This window comes from Symphalangus syndactylus, chromosome 1 (genome assembly GCF_028878055.3).
Source record: "Symphalangus syndactylus isolate Jambi chromosome 1, NHGRI_mSymSyn1-v2.1_pri, whole genome shotgun sequence".
In the NCBI taxonomy this organism is placed as follows: Eukaryota; Metazoa; Chordata; class Mammalia; order Primates; family Hylobatidae; genus Symphalangus; species Symphalangus syndactylus.
In genome coordinates this window covers 79,355,882-79,378,147 of record NC_072423.2, presented here as the reverse complement: position 1 = coordinate 79,378,147, position 22,266 = coordinate 79,355,882, and the positions used below count along the sequence as shown (strand labels likewise).

General features: G+C 42.3%; 1 protein-coding gene across 22 annotated transcripts in view; it reads right to left on the bottom strand.

Annotated features, from left to right (window-relative positions):
- Positions 1-22,266, bottom strand: part of CEP192 (centrosomal protein 192) — a 132,310-nt gene that overhangs the window by 5,659 nt on the left and 104,385 nt on the right. For 16 of the 22 annotated variants that reach the window (XM_055239315.2, XM_063641262.1, XM_063641244.1 and 13 more), the window contains 10 exons: positions 20,190-20,368; positions 19,559-19,682; positions 17,904-18,009; positions 16,998-17,205; positions 13,929-14,008; positions 12,453-12,548; positions 5,522-5,641; positions 4,962-5,083; positions 2,707-2,836; positions 1,575-1,633 (listed from right to left, as the gene is read on the bottom strand). In XM_055239315.2, the coding sequence (XP_055095290.2) occupies positions 1,575-1,633; positions 2,707-2,836; positions 4,962-5,083; positions 5,522-5,641; positions 12,453-12,548; positions 13,929-14,008; positions 16,998-17,205; positions 17,904-18,009; positions 19,559-19,682; positions 20,190-20,368 (1,224 nt within the window). Of the gene's footprint in view, positions 1-1,574; positions 1,634-2,706; positions 2,837-4,961; positions 5,084-5,521; positions 5,642-12,452; positions 12,549-13,551; positions 13,645-13,928; positions 14,009-16,997; positions 17,206-17,903; positions 18,010-19,558; positions 19,683-20,189; positions 20,369-22,266 lie in introns of those variants that run through there. The other 6 variants (XM_055239324.2, XM_063641212.1, XM_063641219.1 and 3 more) reach the window with 2 other exon arrangements.

The following is a 22,266-nucleotide window of genomic DNA, read 5'->3' as shown; positions in this document are numbered from 1 at the left end:
GATAATAAAATGAGGTTCTATCAAAATCTGTAGAGTGAGTGTTGATGCATCCTGCCAGCCAAGGTCACCTACAGGGGAGATTTAATGATGATGATGATGATGTTAACACCTGACGCTTGCTATGTCTGGGCATTATTACCACATCTCTTACATTCCTCACAATTCTATGCTGTCAGTAGCTAGCACTGGCATCTCCATTTTACAAATAAGGAAATTGAGGCCAGTTTATCAAGTTTATGATAATTTTTAGATGGATTCATTGTTGAATTTTCAGAACTAAAATCTATAGTTTGTGCCTTTAGGTCAGTCTCCTGGGAGAGAAAGGAAGGGTTTAGCCCTCAAGCATATTAAGATATTTTATAGTCCATAGGAGAAGGAAGAGGTGGTGTGAGAGATAAAAGAATAAAAAGAAAGAGTAAGGTAGAAGGAACAGTCCTCAATCAAGCCATCTTTCCGGTATCCAGGGCTGTGAGTGACTTCAATTGTACAGCACCGCTGGTCTTAGTAAGTGCATAAATGGCAGGCCTAGAATGTTTGCAGAGTGGTCCAAATTTTCATAGAATAGAACATGTTTCTGGAATAGTCTCCTAATGCTAAAATGAGAGACTTTACAATAATTAAATGACTTAAAGATTCAAAGATGAAATTAAAATTATTCTTCAGCATTAAGCCCAACAGAACCCTACTATTAAGTTCTAAATAACAGTGACAACCCAGTTCGAGAGTTCAACCTAAATGTGCATCATATAGAAAAAAAAATTAGCAAGGATAACAAGAAAATGAGGCCCTGATTTAAGAACAGTAAGGAGTGTCTGAAGAATGGCAACTGGAAAACACCACAATAAAAGTTTTCCCAATTAACCCGGAAAGGTTTTTGTCCCAATTAATGAAAATCTAAGTCCTTGATTCTCAGCATACCAGTGAAAATAACGTTTGAAAGAGGAATTACTCTAAAAGTCAATCTTAAGATAATTACAGCTCTAAGATTTTTTTTTTTTTTTTTTTTTTTTTTTTTTTTTTGAGACGGAGTCTTGCTCTTTTGCCCAGGCTGGAGTGCAGTGGCGCAATCTCGGCTCACTGCAAGCTCCGCGTCCCGGGTTCACGCCATTCTCCTGCCTCAGCCTCTCCGAGTAGCTGGGACTACAGGCGCCCGCCACCACGCCCGGCTAATTTTTTGTATTTTTTAGTAGAGACGGGGTTTCACCGTGGTCTCGATCTCCTGACCTTGTGATCCGCCCGCCTCGGCCTCCCAAAGTGCTGGGATTACAAGCATGGGCCACCGCGCCCGGCCACAGCTCTAAGATTTATGTGGCTGCAAATCCTGGGTGGGAGGAGTCACACCAGCCCAAATGCTGTGCACTGCGGCACTGCTGAGTGCACCACGGATGGTCTGGAGCTGGCCCCCTGCAGGCTCCTTTTCTCTGCTTCTACTTGCGAAGACTCTGACTAATGCTGTTTGGTGCTGGTGAGGAATATGGGGGACCTGCAGCAGAGGGGACCTCACAAGCCCCAACTCCCAAGAGACAAAAGTCCTGCATCGCTGATGAGAACACTGTGATCTGCGATAAACTTACCTCAAAGAGTACTTGGAATGTTTGACATAGAATGGCTCTCTGGGACTCAAAAACTTCAGCTGGAATTTAATAGAAAACACTTTATAAAGTTATGAAAGTTAGATCTTTTAGCATACATAAGCATACCAAGCATTTATTTATTACAGATACATTTTGTAAATTTAGGTATTGCCACAAAATTAGGTAGGACAATAAATGCTAACGTAATGAAAACATATTTAAGAACATTTTAACATGAATTTAATCTAGTTTTAACTAAAGTAAAGGTTGTCCAGAAATATGTGTGTATAATAGTACAGAAGAAAAAGAAAAGGTTAAAAATTAAAATATAAAACAAATTTTTGATTTTCAAGTAAAAGATTATAAACTTCCAGTGAGTTTATGTTCAAATACAATACTAAGGCATTTTTGGGGGGATGCGGGCAGGGTCTTGCTCTGTCACCCTGGCTGAAGTGCAGTGGCACAATCACGGCTCACTGCAGCCTCAACCTCCCAGGCTAAAGCGATCCTCTCAGCTCAGCCCCACAAGTAGCTGGAACTACAGGTACGTGCCACCACGCCCAGTTAATCTGGTTTTTTTTGGTAGAGATGGAGTCTCACTATATTGCCCAGGTTGGTCTCAAACTCCTGGGCTCAAACAATCCTCCTGCCTTGGCCTCCCAAAGTCCTGAATTACAGGTGTGAGTCACTGCACCTGGCCTTACATTGCATTTTTAAAAATTACCTCATTATGGCCGGGCGTGGTGGCACATGCCTGTAATCCCAGCACTTTGGGAGGCCGAGGCGGACAGATCACAAGGTCAGGAAATCAAGACTATCCTGGCTAACACAGTGAAAACCCATCTCTACTAAAAATACAAAAAATTAACCAGGCGTGGTGGCAGGCGCCTGTAGTCCCAGCTACTCAGGAGGCTGAGGCAGCAGAATGGCATGAACCCAGGAAGTGGAGCTTGCAGTGAGCCGAGATCGCACCACTGCACTCCAGCCTGGGCGAAGCGAGACTCCATCTCCAAAAAAAGAAAAATTACCTCATTATTACAACTTATAGTCTATAGAATCATCAGGAAAATGTTTGTTATCAGAGTAGAATGCATTTATTTTTCCAAAACCCATAGTAATATTTCCAACTTACTGAGTGTGTAATAAAAGAATTATTTCGCAGATTGACTTTAAGTGTCCGTGACTCCCCCACACTAGTCGGCAAGAACCTGTACACATCCTCTGGGGCATAAACTCCGCGAGCAGTCACATCAAGCTGCCTGCTTTGGGAATAGGTGTAAAAGTTAAGAATCTGAAATCCACAGTAACTTAAACCGTTTTTATATATTGAAATTATGTAGTATTGCATTAATTTGTGTTTTTCTCGGCAATTTATTTTCAAATATAAGTTTTGTAATGACAACTTATCTAATTTATGTGAAGAGGATGACAGCAGGAATCCTCTCATAAAGGGTGCTGGATAGGTCTCACACTCCTCACAGCCTGGGTCACTACCTGCCAGAAGCCCAGTTTGTATGAAGGTGGCCCTTTATCTCAGTTCATTTCACTTGGCCCCGTCACGCTGCAGTACCGACTGTACTTCACTATCACAGGGACACACGCTGCTCCAAGTGCCTGATGCAGGTGTGGCCTCCGGGCAATCTTTGCTGGTGGTGGCACTGGCTCTTGCCTGGGCTTCCCAAACCCTGCACAGCTGCCTCTCCTTTCTCTGGCCACTCCTGGGTCTCTGCAGGCTCCCCTCCACCCCCAACTCTCTGCACATCTGACCTTCCCCTCACACCTAGCTTGGCACCCCCCAGCAGCCCTATCTATTCACTCACTACACAACGGTCCCTCAGGATAGCTCAAACACCTTCAGTCTCCACAAATACAAAAATGAACTTGTGATTTTTGTCCTCAAACCTGATCCTCCACTTGTGTTTGCTGAATGATATCCAGGAGCCGACTCTCTCACAGCCATCCCCCTTTATCCAGTCCATCGCAGAGGCCCTCCTATCTCCAGTCTGCCCGTTCTCTTCCTATTCCTTGACACTATTTTACTCCTGGACTCCTTTAAAATAGCCCCTCCTCACCTCCTTCTTATCAGTCATACCACAGCCAGGGGATTGTCCTACACACGTATACCTGATCATGTCACTCCCTGGCTTCCCAGCTCTCCAGAACAGCAACCACCTCCTAGGCCCAGCTCTGGCCTTGCCCCCCACCACTCCCCTCTCACACTGAACTTCTCCTGGGAACTTCTCCCACCCTCCTCACCTAGGCCGTTTCCACTCATCCTCCTCAACTTAAATGTCCCCTTTCACGGAAGTCCTTCCCAGGTTTCACAGACCAAGCTGCCTCTGTCACTTCTCCCAGTTTCTCATTTGTTTCCCTGCAGCCCATGTGGGCTCTGGGTTGGTGAGGCTGTGTCTCCAGACAGGAGCCGTGGAGGTGCGGGGCGTAGAGAGCAAGAGAGAAGCAAGAGATAACAGCCCGGAGGGAGTGTGCCAAGAACATGCATTCATTAAAGGGCTCTAATTTCTTCCAAATACATTATTGGCTCCCATTAAAAAATAAATGACTAAATTTATATTAAATTCAGCAGATATTTAACATATATTGTCTTTCCAGGCATCCTCCTCAAGAACTTAATTAGATCTAATTACTAGTTAATTAAGGATTATAAGAAATATTTTCATAAGGTAGAATACTAAATAATATTCTCATTAAAGCTATATATGCGGCTGGTATAAGTTTTACATTTTAAAGCTTTTTAAGAATCTACTTTCATATGCTGCTTATGGGAACATAAAATGGTACAACTATTTAGGGAAAACTATTTGGCAGTTTATTTTAAAGTTCAACACATGGTTATCATGTGACCTGGCAATTTTGGGTAAAATTAGGTATTTGTACTCAAAAGTAATGAAAGTGTATGTCATCTTTAGAAATGCACATACAGTAATATTCATAGCACCTTAATTCATAATAATTCCAAATTATAAGACATCCAAAAGTCAACAGGAAAATGAATAAATTGTGATACGTTCATTTAATGGGATACTAAACAATAAAAAGGAATGAACTATAGGTACATTCAATAACATGAATGGATTTTTAAAAATAGTATGTTGAGAAAAAGAAGCCAGACACAAAGAATGTATACATACATATGCACATATATGAAGTTCAAGCAAAATGAATCTATGATGACAGAAATCAGAACAGGACAAATCTTGACTGCAAAGGGATATGTAAGAAATTTCTGGGCGAGAGGAATATTCTGTATCTTGGCTGGAGTGCTGGTAACACATGTGAACTCAGGTAAAGTCATTGAGCATTTTACTGACTCTATTCCTCAATAAAGTACTGGGAAAAAACTCAGTAAGAATGACAAAAACAACATACTCAGGTACACGAGCAGAAGCCTCTGACACAGCTTGTCTTCGGGGCTTAACTAAATGATCTATTTTAATGAGGGAATCCATGGAAAGGCATGCGTTTTCAGGCTCATTTTCTGCTTTGATGCTCTGTACAGAAAAATCACAGGGTAAGGGAGAAAGAAATAAAAACTAAGAAAATATATGGACATTTACTTATTTGAACTCTATCATTTCCTTAAGGAGATTTAAGATTTTTAAATCCCCTAAATTGCAAGCTCTGTACTCTGTTCTGCCTGGTTCTGCTCTCTGTGTACTGCCTGGTTCCTCTCTCTCATGTGCGCATGTACATACATGATGCACAAGCACACAGAGTTTCTTATATAACTAAGTCAAACATGGGTTTCATGGGCTGTATGAACAATACAGCCAAACCCAGTCCTCCAACATGCCAATTAATAAAGACAAATAAGAAAATTAAGATTATGGGGCTATATTCTGCATTTTCAGGCCAATTTTTCTTGTTAATTTCCCTTTCTGTTTTTAAAATACAAACAATAATTTACTTAAATTTAGTGTACTACTCACTTGTCCAGAGAGTTGGAATCTCAACGTGTGTTTCATGTGAGGCTCCTTAAGAGGGTGACATTCAACATCCCAAAACTGGGCATAATCCCCCCTACCTCTGGGCAAAAATATGATGGAGACCTACGAAATACATACAGAAGAGAAATTTAGACACTGATCATTAAACACAGTGGTAGCTAGATCACCAGTTCAAAGATTTGGTATGAAAAAAATTAAAGGAACAAATGCTTTTGCACTGGCTAGTTTTCCCACTAATTGAAAGAATTTGGACAATTTCATTTCTAGCAGGTTACTATACCAGATCCAAAACACATTTTTGCTTAAGGCTTTATATAACATATTTCTTAAAATGTACAATAAATGCTTTACTGTGGGGGGAATATTATCAGAAAGCACTGAAGCTGTCAAGCACAACACCTACACGAGGAAGGTCCAACCACAGACCTGCAATCGTCTTCCCTTGCGTGCTTATGGAACCCTCTGCTGGCCAAGCAGTACCAGGACAAAGGCCTCACAGCGGCCAGGAGCTGTAGAGGACTGACAACAGTGAGGGGGGCGGCGGCTACAGGAGGCAGAACAAGACAAGCACCAGACGCTCCACAGTGGCAGCTCGCATTATGATTAGCTTCCAAATGTCAGTCACAGCCAGTTACCCTGGGTACATAGCTCAGTGATAAACACACCCTGCATGTGTACAACCTGTAAAAAGCTCAATCATGAGAAAACTGTCATGTTTAAAAATAGCATTTTATAACAATTACCAATATTAAGACGTTTAGCTTTATCAGATAATTTAGTGTTGATAATACTGATCACTTAACAATGAATCAGTTAACAATGAATCAGGTTAACAATGAATCAGGTTAATAATGAATCAGTATTCCTGAGTCTGGACTTAAACATTAAAATGCATAAGTGGCCTAATTTCTGCCCATGCAGAACCTTAAACATAATAACCCAGCCAGCATGAGCTCAAGGCTTTTGAGAGCCTGGAGGCAAAAGCAGGACTGGTCAGGGAGAGGAGAGCATCTGACTAGAGAATTACACCACCAGGGACTTGGACTCTAAGAAGATGAAGGAAGGAAAGGGTGAAAAACAAAGGAATGGATAAAAACCACCACTGGGGACTACGGGACTATGAAATCCTAACTACACCCCTTCAAATACCAAAAACACAACAGAACAGAGGAGGGGAAAACTAGTATTACCGCATGTTACACCCTAGGCACATACAACTTTAACATTCAGTATCTCAGCTAATCCCCTGGCAAGCAGGCTCTACTTTCTCTCTATAGATCTGCCTATCCTAGACATTTCACAGAGATAGAATCACACATCTGTGGGCTTCTGTGACCGGCTTCTTTCACTTAGCATAATGTTTTCAAGGTTCATCCATCTGGATATAGCACGTACCAGTAACTCCATTCCTTTTCACTGCCAAATAATATTTCATTTTACAGATATACCAGATTTTGTTTATCGACCCATCAGACATTTGGGTGATTCCCACTTTTTTGTCTATTGTGAATAACATTGCTGTGAACACTTGTGAACAAGTTTTTGTTTGAAAATCTGCTTCAACTTTTCTAGCGTATATCCAGAGGTGGAATTGCTGGGTCATGCAGTAATTCTATGTTTGGCTTATTGAGAAACTGCCAAATTATTTTCCATAGCGGCTGTACCATTTCACATTCCCTCCAGCAACGCATGAGGGTTCCAATTTCCCCACATCCTCACCAACACTTGCTGTTTTCTGCTTTTTTAAAACTCACAGCCATCTTAGTGGGTGTTAAGTGATACTTCACTTCTCATTTTGATTGCATTTTGCTAATGACTAGGAATTCTAAGCATCTTCTCACATGTTTATTGACGACTTGTATGTTTTCTTTGGGAAAATGTCTATTCAAATCCTCTGCTCATTTAAAAAATAGGGCCATTTCTTTTTACTGGGTTGTAAGAGTTCTTTACGTATTCTGGATACAAGTCCTTTGTCAAATATATCATTTGCAAATTTTTGTCCCTATTCTGTGTCTTTCACTGTCTTGATGGTGTTGTTTGAAGCACAGATCTTTTTGATTTTGATAATTCACCTATTTTCTCTTTTGTGGCTTGTGCTTTACTGGTGTCAAATCTAAGAAACCAATGCTTAACCTAAGGTCATGAAGATTTATTCCTATGTTGTCTTTTAGAGGTTTTATAGCTTTAGGTCTAATGTTTATGGTCTATGGTTGATTTTCAGTGAATCTCTGTATATGGTACTAGGTAAGTGTGATGGTTAATATGAGGTGTCAACTCAGGCCAGGCACGGTGGCTCACACCTGCAATCCCAGCACTTTGGGAGGCCAAGGCAGGCGGATCACAAGGTCAGGAGATCGAGACCATCCTGGCTAACATGGTGAAACCCCATCTCTACTAAAAATACAAAAAAATTAGCCAGGTGTGGTGGTGGGCACCTGTAGTCCCAGCTACTCGGGAGGCTGAGGCAGGAGAATCACTTGAACCCAGGAGGCAGAGGTTGCAGTGAGCCGAGATTGAACCACTGCACTCCAGCCTGGGCAAGAGAGCAAGACTCCATCTCAAAACAACAACAAAACCCCACAAATATTAGGTGTCAACTCAACTGCATCGAAGGAGGCCTAGAAGGCTGCTAAGTATTGTTTCTGGGTGTGTCTATGAGGGTGTTGCCAGAGGAGACTGACATTTGAGTCTGCGAACTGGGAGAGGAAGGCCCACCCTAATGTGGGTGAGCATATCCAATCAGCTGCCAGCAGGCTAGAAGGAGGCAGGTGGAAGAAGGTGGGATAACCTTGCTTGCTGAGTCTCTTGGCTTTCATTTTTATCCCGTGCTGGATGCTTCCTTCCATTCCTCCTGCCCTTGGAAATCGGACTCCAAGTTCTTCAGCCTTTGCACTCTGGGATTTATGTAAGTGTTTGGCCAGGGGCCCTCTGACAGTCAGTTTGGCCACAGACTGAAGGCTGCACTGTTGGCTTCCCTCTTTTGAAGCTTTTAGACTCAGACTGAGCTGCTACTGGCTTCTTTCTTCCCCAGCCTGCAGACAGCCTATCGTGTGACTTTGCCTTGTGATCATGTCAGTCAATTCTCCCTAATAACCTTCCTTTCATATATACATATATCCTATTAGTTCTGCCCCTCTGGAGAACCCTAATACAGTAAGGGTCTACCCTAATTCTTTTGCATGTGGCTATCTAGTTCTCCCAGGCACTATTTGTTGAAAAATATTCTTTCCCCATTGAACTGTCTTGGTGCCCTTATTGAAAAAAAAAAAAAAAATCAATTGACTATAAATATTAGGATTTATTTTGGGACTCACATTCCTATTCCATAGTTCTGTGGAACTGTCAATACCACACTGTTTTGTGTAATGTGGCTTTGTAGTAGGTTTTGAAAGCAGGGAGTGTAAATCCTCCAATTTTGTTCTATTTCAAGATTGTTTGATTATTCTAGGTCTCTTGTATATCTATATAAATTTCAGAATCAGCCTTTCAATTTTAAAACAAAACCCAGCTGGATTTATTTTTAAATTAGTTTTTCTGTTTTATTTAGCTAAATTTAGATTTTAATTACAACTGTGCACTAAATCTTAGAATGAACAAAGAATAAAGTGGGCTTAGATTTTGGTGCAATTTTTTTGCAGGGCAGGGGGGACAAAGTTATACAATGGTATAAGGTGTATAAATTCTCAGGACAACCCATAAAGACCATTTTGGAAAACATATTTGAGGGGTTCATGAAAGAGGCATTTTAGAAATCTTTGATATTTAAGTCATTCTTTTTGCAACACATTTATTTACCTTTAATTCTTTTAAAGTTTTTTTGAATTTTTGATTAATCTCATTCTGCTAGATTCTCACTTGACAAATGCTTTTCGTGTAAAATTGTCTCTTTCCCACCTTGGTCAATTTTGCCAAAGGTTTGTCTGTTATTATTATTATTTTTTCCAAAAAAAGCAGCTTTGGAGATGTTAATCTTCTCTCATTTCTTTGTTTTTAATTTTACTATGTTTTGCTTTAGAACTTTTTTTTTCTTCTTTCTTTGGATTTTTTGTTATTTTCACCATTCTTCAAATGACTGCTTAGCTCATTACTTTCAATTTTTTTCTTTTTAAAATAGATGCATGACACCTATATCTTTACCACTATGGAAAATGGGCATATTGTTGTTCCTTTTTCAACTTTTATTTTAGATTCAGGGGGTACATGTGCAGGTTTGTTACCTGGGTATACTGCACGATGCTCAGGTTTGAGGTATGAGTGATCCCATCACCCAGGTACTGAGCATAGTACCCAATAGTTAATTTTTCAGTGCTTTTCCCACTTCCAGTAGTCCGCAGTTTCTATTGCTGTCATCTTTATATCCATGAATACCCAATATTTAGCTCCAACTTATAAGTGAGAAAATGTGGTATTTGGTTTTCTATTCCTGTGTTAATTCATTTAGGATAATCGCCTTCAGCTGTATCCATGTTGCTACAAAGGTCATGATTTGATTCTACGGCTGCACAGTATTCCATGATATACATGTATCAATCCACCATTTCTTTATCCAATCCACCGGTGATCAATGGTGGATTGATCCATGTCTCTGATACTGTGAATAGTGCTGTGATGAATGTGCAAGTGCATGTATCTTTTTAGTAAAACAATCTGCTGTCTTTTGGGTATATGTCCAGTAGTGAGACTGCTGGGTTGAATATTAGTTCTAAGTTCTTTGAGAAATCTCCAAACTGGTCTCCACGGTGGCTGAACTAATTTACATTCACACTAAGTGTATAAGCATTCCCTTTTCTCTGCAGCCTTGCTAGCATCTATTGTTTTTTGACTTTATGTTTTATTTATTTTTTTGGAGACAGGGTCTGACCCTGTCACACAGGCTGGAGTGCAGTGGCACAATCTCAGCTCACTACACCCTCTGCCTCCTGGGTTCAAGCAATCCTTCCACCTCAGCCTCCCAAGTAGGTAGGACTACAAGTGTGTGCCACCATGCCCAGCTAATTTCTGTATTTTTTGTCACCATGCCCAGTTAATTTCTGTATTTTTTGTAGAGACAGAGTTTCGCCATATTGCCCAGGCTGCTAGCTTTTTAATAACAGCCATTCTGACTGCTGTGAGATGGTATCTCATTGTGGTTTTGAGTTGCATTTCTTGATGATTAGTGATGTGGAGCATTTTTTCATGTTTGTTGGCTGCTTGTATGTCTTCTTCCGAGAAGTGTCTGTTCATGTCTTTTGCTCATTTTTAATGGGGTGATTTGTTTTGGGCTTGTTCAATTGTTTTAAGTTCCTTATAGATCCTGGGTATTAGGACTTTTGTCAGATGAATAGTTTGTGAATGTTTTCTCCTCTTCTGTAGGTTGTCTGTTTACTGTTGATAGTTTCTTTTGCTGTGCAGAAGCTCTTTAGTTTAATTAGGTCCCATTTGTCAATTTTTGTGTTTTTTTATTACAATTGCTTTGGAGAATTTAGTCATAAATTCTTTCCCAAGAATAATGTCCAAAATGGTGTTTCCTAAGTTTCCCTCTAGGATTCTTATAGTTTGAGGTCTTATGTTCAAATATTTAATCCACCTTAATTTTTGTACATGGTGAAAGGCAGGGGTCCAGTTTCATTCCTCTCCATATGGTTAGCCAGCTATTCCAGCACTATTTATTGAATAAGGAGTCCTTTCCCCATTGCTTATTTTTGTTGACTTTGTTGAAGATCAGATGGCTGTAGGTGTGTGGCTTTACTTCTGGGTTCTCTATTCTGTTCCATTGGTTTATGTCTGTTTTTGTTTTGCTACCATGCTGTTATGGTTACTGTAGCCTTATAGTATAGTTTTAAGTCAGGTAGCATGATGCCTCCCAGATTTGTTCTTTTTGCTTAGGATTGTTTTTGTTATTCAGGCTATTTTTTGGCTTCACATGAATTTTAGCATAGTTGTTTCCTGTTTTGTGAAAAATGACATTGGTAGTTTGATAGGAACAGAATTAACTGTAGACTGCTTTGAGCCCAGCTGGGGTTTTGAATGGGACTGTGCTGAGTATGTAGATCAATTTAGGGAGTACTGCTGTCTTAACAAGGTTAAGTCTTCTGATCGATTGACACGGGATGTCTTTCTTGTTGGGTTTCTTTTTGCAATACCGCCTCATACGCTGAACTTCATTTGAGCAATGTGCTTATCCCCTGTTCTTCTGCTTTGCTTCTGTTGTGGTTTGGGGAGCGAACTAAACTACACTTGTAGAACTGTGTGTCTTTCCAAAAAAACTGAGAAACCCTCTGAAAGCCTGTTATACAGACCCAGTAAAGTGCGCAGTTTGCAACAACTGCTACAGCTATTTCAAGATTCTTTTACAGTCAGTTCTCAGTTCACAGCTACATTCTATAACTTACTTTAAGTCTGATTGTCTAATAAATGAGCCAGTAAGTTTCAGCAATTAGAATGAAAAAAAAAGCATATTGCTGAGGCCAAGTGGGTGATTAGTGTTATTAGGAGACATTTGAAGGGAATATGTCAGGTATAGAAATGAATTAACATTTAAGAGGGTCATAGTAGCTGGAGGGATCTGTCACCCATGAAGATATACTGTTGACTATGCCACAAATACCGAGCTGTTTTTGAGTAATGGCAGGTTTTTCTGGCTATGGCTGACAGACAAAACTCTCGTCTCCATCAGTGCAGTATGACTGTAAGCACTGGCAGTCTGTGGTCTTTATTGCTAAGTGTGCCGTTTTGTTTAGCTGACCACTTTTTCACACTATCTGCTACAGTGCATTGTAAGTGAGGCAGACTCTTCTCTTGTGTGCAGACTGGCTCTGTGAGTAGCACGGCTCCAGGTGAAACAAGCTAAATGGGTGGAATCAAATGAGGCACTCCTGGACAATTTACATGATATTCTTACTAACTGCCTATGGAAAAAAATATCAAAACCTACTTTTTGGATCCCATGGCTTTCCAGTAGACCAGAAATAGGAGAACATCTGAATGCTGCATAGGTAGCTCTAAAAACATCTCCACTTTCATCAACTCCCTGCAAAGCAATCATTTAAGCAAATTAAAAACCATAAAGCCAATGGATCAATCCCACAGAGACACTATTACCTCTATGGCTGCTGAGAACACACCAACACACTTAGCAGTGGACAAGAAGAACACAAGGTATTCCCAAAATGGGAGTGCTACCTGACTGAGCTCTGCAGAAGGCCATCATGCTGACTCACATCACCAAAGGAGAGGTCACACAAGGCGACTTTTATCACTTCCCTGGCTATAGTGATCTTTATAGTGAGGCTCATAATGTCAAACAACTATCTTTTCCTCAAAGATTCTGAAGACCCTGTTGAATGTGCATTTTAATAACTTATGCAATACCAGTTTTTAATTTTTATCTATTTATTTTTTTAAGATAGGGTCTGGCTCTGTTGCCTAGGCTGGTGTGCAGTGGCGTAATCATAGCTCACTGCAGCCTCAACCTCCTGGGCTCAAGCGATCCTCCCACCTCAGCCTCCCAAGTAGTTTTTAATTTTTTCACAGTAGGTCCAGAAACTCTTTTTTGTACACATTTTGGTAGTATTATGGCTCAAAACTGTTACTATCACACAAAATACATGGCAGAGAGACCACAGTGTTCTAAACACCACCAATGACACACCCGCTGAATTCAGGTGGTGCCCTGGTGGAGATTACTGCAATACATAGTAGGTAAAGAGCGCTAAGCTCCATTTCCTGCACTGCTGGCTGGGAACATACGACAGCACTCAGAACACGAGGGGGAAAGCCATGCATGTGCACGTACAATGCTCAGAAATACAATTTTTACATATTTCTCAAAATAAAGTTATTTCAGATAAAATCAGGGCTAGGAGACAGCATTAAATGGAGCAAACATGTATTTCCGTACATATTCTCTAATTTGACGCTCAAAACCACCTTGTGAAAAAGACTAGGCATATATCATCCTCATCTAAAGAGAAAACCAACTAAATGAATTGGTGGAACAAACAACCAGCAAGGCCAGGTGCAGCAGCTCACACCTGTAATCCCAGCACTTTGGGAGGCTGAGGTGGGAAGATTGCTTGAGGTCAGGAAATCGAGACCAGCCTGGGCAGTGTGGTGAGGCTCCATCTCTACAAAAAAACAAAAAGTTAGCTGGACATGGTGGTGCACACCTGTGGTCCCAGCCACATGGGAGGCTGAGGCAGGAGATTGCTTGAGCCTGGGAGGCTGAGGCTGCAGTGAGCAGTGTTCACACCACTGCACTCCAGCCCGGGCAACAGAGCAAGACTTTTGTCTCAGAAAACAAACAAGCAAATAACCAGCAATATCAACCTATGCTCATAGTCAGTTTTTAGAACATACTGGATAAAGTTTAAACATTAAAACGATTGTATCTGAGGCAGTCATGACTGACCTTGACATAAGGTGGCGCTAAAGATGACAGATGCCATTTCACATCTGTGGTGCCATGATTCTCGAGTTCCAGACAGCTCTCTAAAAGGAACACATATATCATAACTCAAATTCGGAGAAACTGGAGAACAAGCAGATGACTGTGACGGGCCTTACTACCTCAGACTGGGGTTAAAAAACACCAATCATTAGATCCCTAAAGGAGTTCAACAAGAACCACAGTATTTTCTTAAAAAATCAGGTATGTCAGATATTCTGTTTTAGGTTTTATTACAAGTATAATGCAAAGATACCAAAGGACTTATGCAGAGGAGCAATAAGATGATTTACATTTTTAAAGTGTTACAGACTGCTCTGTAGAAAAGAGATTGCAAGGCATTGAAGGGGACGAGGAAGCCCAGGTAAGTCATGGCTGCAGCAGTTTGGCTATGAGATGATGCACAGGGTGACTGCCTCCAGCTTGGACAGTGGCAAAGGGGAGAAAAAGACATGGGCATGTGTGGCCTCTACTTTGAAGACAAGCTTCAAAGGACTTGCTGATGGACTGAGTAGGAGGAGGGAGGAAGAAGATAAATCAGAAATAACAACCAATGAACAGATAGTGTTGCCACTTACTGACATGAGGTTGAGCCTGGAGGAGGCGTAGGACCTCTCTTGGGCATATCACATCTGATGTGCCCGTGAGACGCCCACATGTGGAAGCCAAGCAGGCGCTGGGGTGCGATGCCTGGGCCTGAGCACACGGGAAGTCATGAGAGTCATAGGCCACAGGCCATCATTGTGCAGGAGAACACAGACAGAAGCGAAGGAAAGGCACAGGCAGGCTGGGCCAGGACCCTGCCAGTCTTCAGAAACCAGGGAGAGGAGTCAGCAAGGGATCTGAATAGGAGCAGGTGAGGCAGGAAAACTTGAGCCCCGGCGCACAGCAGCTGCACAGAGAAGTCCTCCAAAGTGGAGGAACAGTCGACGGTGCTGGGAGGTCAAGTCAACCAAGACACAAAACGGACCCTGGATTTGGCACATGGAGCTCTTAAGTGACTTCCATAGGACGGAGTTCCGGGCATGAGGTGACGGCAGCCATGGCCTAAGGAAGTGAGGGCAGGGGGCTGCTGAGACAGGGGTAGCCACAAGGAAAGGGTGTGGGGGCCGAGGAAGATGCTTCTTAACCCGGTGATGGTGGAGTGTACTTGGTGCTGGTGGAGACACATCAACAAAGAGGGAGAAGCTGATGGCTCTGGTGAGAGGGGGGACCACAGGAAGCCCCCCAAGAGGCGAGAATGGATAGGCCCGGTTCCAGGCAGAGGGTTCATCTGTGATGGAAACAGAAGCCTTTCACTGAGTCTCAGGGCCTGTCTATTTTTCACGTGTGAGGCAAAGTCAAGAGTTAGGAAGAGTGACAGCAGGAGCAGGGGAGGTGGCAGGAGCTTCTAGAGGAAAGAAGGGCCCCCAGCTGTGGGGGGTGGCGGGAGCTGCAGGACACACACAGGAGCAGAGGCAGCAAAGCCTCATGTGGAGGGGCACCAGGAACCCCCAGCAGGGCGGAGAAGCTCCCTCCAGTGTGGTTTCACTGCAAGGGTGGAGGCAGGAGGAGCTAGGCTCCTGGGACAAGCCAGGGTTGGGATCTTGCCAGGAAGGAAAGGAGAGGGAGAGGAGCACCCGGCAGTCATGCAAGCCTGTGAAACAGCAACTATAAGGACAGACTCAGGAGTCCAGAAGTGACAAGAGGAGAGGGGCATGGGCAGGCTGGGAGAGAGCACAAAACAGGCAGGGCCAGCGGGCAGGGGGTCTCAGGGAGGCCAGAGAACTGCTGTGAGCCCTCGGTGAGTAAGCTGAAGAGATGGGCGACAGTCAGCAAGTGCCAGGCTCAGGGCAGGGAGCTTCAGGGCTGAATGGCAAGGTCCAGGAGGGAGACCATGGAAGCAGGAGGCTGAGGCTGGGGATAGACAAAATCAATGGAGAGGCAAGGAGCTAGATGGCAGGTGAGAGATGCACCCATATCCTCTCTAACAGGTCCCCTGACAACACTGCTCATTCAGCCTGAGCCAGCAGTGAGAGAGACAGACAGGGACAAAAATAAATGATCTCAGGACTCTCGAGGAATGTTAGCAATACAGAGTGCCTAACAGACAACAAACACCATGCTAACTGCTGTACATATATCACTATTACTGAACACGAATGCTCCTCACGTCCCAGTAATCCTAAGCTGAAATTATCCTAAGTGGAAAATGCATTTAATCCACTTAACCTACCGTAAGCCGAGCCTGCCTTAAACGTGCTGAGAACACTTACCTGAGCCCACAGTTGAGCAAATCCTCTAACACAAAGTTCATTTTATAACAAGGGGTTGAATATCTCATGTCATTTACTGAAGACAGTGCACTGCAGAATACAGTATCAGCTGTTCACCCTTGTGATCGTGGCTGACTAGAAGCTGTGGCTCAGGGCTGCCGCCACCCAGAATCACAAGAGGGTGCAGCACCCTGTGTCGCTACCCAGGGCAAGGTCAAAAATCAAAATACGATTTTCACTGAATGCACATGGCTTTCACACCATCACCAGGTCAAAAAATGGTAAGTCAAGCCACCGTAAGTCAGGGTCTGCCCATACAGGAATTACTAAATTTATCCTTGAAGCCCTCTGTGGAAGAAGTTAATTCCAAAGGCCATTTTACAAATGGGGAAACTGAGCAAGTCCATTGGACCTGTCTGGAGCCTCAATGTCACGTGAGTAAGTGATGAAGCCAGGCTCCACCCACTGTCCTGTCTTCTTCATCAGCTAACTTATTAACAATTCTGGTCAAGGATCTGGTGAGAGGTGCAGGAAAGGTTCTGACCATCAAATAAAACCTAGGATTCCTGGAATACACAGAGTTAGTAAATGCCAAGATTTCACATTTTAAGATTGTTCAGATCCCAAATCCAGCCCATCATTGAAATGATTGCTAATGTCCACTTTTCTCCTGAAGTAGGAGGAAATTTGTATTTATCACCAACTTATGGCTAAGAATAAAGCATTAGACTCAATATATCAGCAGACATTTGAATTACATAATTTTGTGATACAATACCTGAAGTTTCACCAGGTTCTGTTGTAGGAAAAGTAATACTCTTGTTTCTTATTTCAACTTTTGTGGAAGGCGGTTTTGTCATTGGTTTGACCAAATGACTAACTGAAGGCTCAGATACTGGGGAAAGAATTCCAAATGGTTTGGAGGTCAAACGAGTTAAACGTTCCACTTGAGTTAAATCTTCTCGAATTTGAACTTTCACAATTTTCTGAAATGAGCCAAATAAAGGGATAAGCTACAAATGTATCTATCATTTTAAACGAAACAATTCCATTTTTAAATCATGGTAAAGAAATGCCAAACAAACAAAACATCAATAAATTTAGGAATTAAAGTTTATTTAGATCTCAAGGTAAATCTGTGATTCTATCTCCTCCCTCCCATCACCTTTTTTTTTTAAAGCAAATTTCAAAAATTAGTAATCACTTCTAGGATCCACTCTCCACACCCATTCCCCAAGAGAATTGTTCTGATCACTATGGAAAAATTCTATATCAATGCTCTAACTAGTTGGCCTCGGAATACAAATAATCATGCCTCGGTATCCATGGGGGATTAGTTCCAGGATTCCCTGAGGATGCTAAAATCCTCAATGCTCAAGTCCTGTATATAAAGTGACATAGTATTTGCACATAACCTACATACATCCTCCTATATACTTTAGATCATCTCTAGGGTACTTATAATACCTAGTACAGTGCAAATGCTATGCAAACATTGTTATACTGTATTTATTTGTATTACTTTTTCCCCAAATAATTTCAATCTGTGGTTGGTTGAATCCTTGGATGTGGAACCCACAAATATGAAGGGTCAAGTACACATTAAGTGCTAATAAGGATTACGAAACTGAAGCTACAAACAGAATTGTCACTCAAAAAAAAACCAAACCACTTTTAAAAGTACCTTCCGTCCATCATCACAGTGTATATAGATCAAACCACTCCACGGGAACATTGACTGTTTTGTGGATAAGGAGGAATTAGGACTCACAAGAATTTGTAGTTTACTCCTTTAAAAAAAAATTAGTAAGAAAATTAAAAAGAGCCTGCATTTTAACAGCAGTAATCACAGGAGTTATAAATACTGTCTACCAGCCAATGGCCATTTCCTCACTGCTCAGGAAGAGCAAAGAACAGAGCTCACTCCCATGCGGCTCCCACATGCTCATCCCGCCTCCACCCGACTCAACGGTTAACAAGGAACTCACCAGCATGAACCCATGACGCAAGGGCAAAACTCATGTGAAAACAAACCATGCCTTAGGAATACCATTTTAAGAGCAACTCACGGTAAAAATTTCTAGAGCAAAAAACCAAGACTACAAAAGCTCTGAGCCACGTGAGAATAAAGAAGAATGCAAGTATAGCACGGGGAGAAAGAAGCAGCTGCAGAGGAAACTGGAAAAAAGGGTGGGGGAGATGGAGAAGAAATGAAGAAAAAAACGTGTTTCTGTATGACCCGGATGCTCATATTTTCTGGGCTCAACATTCTCTTCAAGAACCAGGGGATGCCAGAGAAGAGTTTAAAAGTGGACAATGGGATCAGATTTGTGATTTTAAAGAAATCACCAGACTGAAAAGCTATTTCAGTACACATGTCAAAAATGACAGGGCAAGATTGTCTTCCCCTGCTAAACACATGGGGCTACAGAAAAAGCGGGCTGTGAGGAACCTGTTCTACCATTAGCTGAAAGGGTGTGTGGCACATGAGAAACGCTTGCTGCATGCCGAACTGACTGCTCTGGTCCCAGCAATGCTCTCTGGAGTGTCCCTGACCATGCCTCAGCTAAAAGTCTCAGGCAAGTAAACTCTCCTAAAATTTTAGCATATCATTTTGCAAAAACTAAATAAACTTCATGTTGTCTTTCTGCAAAGTTGCTAATCCCAGATATAAAGGAACGTGCAGATGTGGGAGTCATGTGCTGACCAGATGAAGTCCTGAAAAGCTGCAGAGCTGTGGCTTTCCCACCTATCAACAACCAGGCTGTGGACAGAGGGCAGGCAGCTGTGTATAAATGGCTGGCCCCAAAAGACTTCCTTCTGTCCTAGAATATTCTACATAGAAAACCGTAAGCAAGGTTATGGCTCATACATACTAAAATTGAAGAAGCTTTGTCTGAAAAACATCATTCAGAAAAAGCCAGCAGAACACACAACCCAAACCAAGGTAAGAAACGGCAGAAGTGTTTGGGCTCGGGACACGTCGCGACCCCTCATCCCATGTCCAGTTGCATTCCTTGCTTTGTAATTTCATGGGCAGAGTCCTAAGAAGGAAATGCTCTGAAGTCTTCCATACCAGGGACTCTGTTCCACCTCAAATGTGTGTGTCCCTTTACCCTCCTGGGTGACAGCATAACCAGGTGTGTGCAGATCTCTGCTCCACTAGACCGCCTACCACTTGAGCTCACAGCTGACCTGCAGCACCATGCACGTGCTTTGTGCAGTCAGCACGGTGCAAAATTTAACTGGATAAATTACAATGACATATTATTTGATCTTTTGAAAGTCACCAAGCCAGCATCTAAGTAACACGCAGAGGAACACAGAAGTCAGACTTACTCTGGCGCGACACATCCATGCTGCGGCGTGACTGTGAGGCAATGCGCTGGCCAGCACAGCTCAAATCTCAGTAACCTCACAGAGTTATTCACAATCTGGAAACGTCCAGTTTTTGCCATGTCACCTATTTTGTCAGATAAATAAAATGTTACTTACATTTAACAACAGTGAAAAAGACAAATATTAACAACTAATAAACCAGAACCCTCAATAGATACACGAGTATGCTACTGCTTTCTCAACTGCTCAGTTACAGAAATTTCCAATCCTTGGTAGTAAACAAAGAGGAAAAAGGAATCCTGGAAATTGTCACTACTTGGTCTTAACTTGAGCTCACACCCACGTAGCAGATTCACTCTACTCTGAACCAATGCTGTATCTCTGCGGGCAGGGGTGTGGCTCTGCCATTGGGGAACGGAACTGGGAGCCTCATTGAGGAGTGTGGCCCTGGGACAAGGACTCTGCTCTAGGCAAGTCTGAGTGGGGTCTCCAACAGTGGAAGCAGGGCCTGGGCAAGTCACAGCTCAATGTGCAGGAGCCCATGTGTGTCTTGGATGGGCCATGGGCACAAAGGGAGTGCAGACCCGGACGCCAGAACAGACCTCTGAGGTGTCACAGTTGACATACTCACAAGGAGAAGGAGCTACCAGAATCAAGTGCTCGGGTAGGACAGTCCACGGCTCTTCGGAGGCCAGCTGATCTGGAGGCGGGCGAGCCGCCTGTGAGAGAAGAGGAGAACCCTGAGGACCTTTGACTGGTAAAACATCCAAAGAGACGTTGCCACCATGTTTCCCAGAAGCTCCCAAGTCGCTAAAAAATTATTTAAAAATGAAAAAGTTAGACAAGAAGAAAGAGACAGAGAAGTTAAAAATGATAAAAGGCCAGATTGTATCACATATTTTTATATTAATTCTTCATAAATCTAAAAACATTAAGACAAAGTTAAAAGTGCGTATCAGGTTTTTTTAGTGAATAAAAATTATTCATATTGTGTAAAGCTTACAATGTGTATAGGCTGGGTGTGGTGGCTCATGCCTATAATCCCAGCACTTTGGGAGGCCAAGGCGGGAGGATTGCTTAAGGCTAGGAGTTTGAGAACGGCCTGGGTAACATAGCAAGACACCACCTCTACAAAAAGAAAAAAGAAAAATTAGCTGGGAGTGGTGGCAGGTGTCTGTAGTCTTAGCTACCAGGAAGGCTCAGGCAGGAGAATTACTTGAGGCCAGGAGTCCAACCTGGGCTACACAGCAAAACCCTGTCTTTTAAAAAAATACATAAAGTATAGGGGTGACAGGGGTGGGTGGTGGCACTGGGACTTGCAGGGAACACTCAGCCAGTCTGGGTCAGCAGCACTGGGCTCAGGGAGACAGCCGTGCAATGGGAAGATTAGTTAAAAAATAGGGGGATTAAGTAAAAATGTAAATATACTGAAGATAATGGGGCTAGGGTTCGAGTACTGGAGAACAGCGTATAAATGTGGAAAGGCACTGTGGTGTTAGATTAGAATTGGAGGCTTCAGAGTAAGCTCATTTAACATATTTATAAACAGAAGTAAATATAGAAGTGCGTGGATTTGTATATTAGTCCACGTTTCCTGGGTTTGTCCACAGGGAGGGCCTAGAAGCAAGGATACCTCAACAGCATGAGCACACCTAGTGCCTGCACCCTGGTTTCTAACACCATTCTCTATTCTCAGCTTCTGAGAGAAATGGTTATTCCAGGGTGGGGCAGGGAAAGTATATGATGAGCCTAAACATCCTGCTGTGCCAATGAGTAAGAAAGCGCGCAAAGAAGGACGGGAGACCTATCAAAAGGATCGGAAGCCAGAATGCAATGCAGGACCAAATAACGACAGTGAAGGATCAACACTGCACCCAGAGTCCACTCCAATATCAGTGAATAATTACATAAAAGGGCCAAAAGCAAATCTCTTCCTCATAGTAAAAAGCCAATTAATAAATGTAGAAAGATGGAATTAGAAATCACCCTTTGGTAACCATGATGAAAATAATTCAGGCAACAAGCATCAATGGATGCTCACAGTTTGATGAGGAACAAGATAATCATGATCTTTAAAGAACTCCCTCTAGGATATTCATTAGTTTTACAGTGGAGAAATCTGGCAGGCACCATTTCTAACTAAGTGATGAAAATAGTATTAGTGATAGGACAAATCAGCATTGTACACTGCCTGAGAAGATGCACAGAGAAAACAAACAGCATCATTCCTGCCAAAAGTGTGAAAATTGAATCTGCAAACTGAAATTGCGAGATATTTTACAAAGTAACTGGCCTGGACTCCATAAAAACATCAAGGTCATTGGTAAGAAAGGATTAGCAATCGGCCTGCAATCTATTTTCTCCTTTTTACCAGGGAATGCTCAAGAAAAATGAAAGATGATTTGGTGAAATCTCCCAGTGATCTTGCTAATGACAGATCTCCTAGCACACACACTAATGTCCTTATCTATGGAATGCTTTTTGCAAGATGTATCTGCTCTGTCTAGAATTATTTGTGGTAAAGAAACCTGAAGCTTCTGATTTCATGGGATGCAGTTATGTGAAAAATTACCACATAAGTTATGTAATTATCAAAGTGCAAAACAGAACTTTCATGCTCAATATAGCTCTTCATTTCGGGTAAGCCATGTAGCACATGCACAATTTAGAGACCTTGTGTCAAATCTGAACAAGAGCTCAAGTATTAA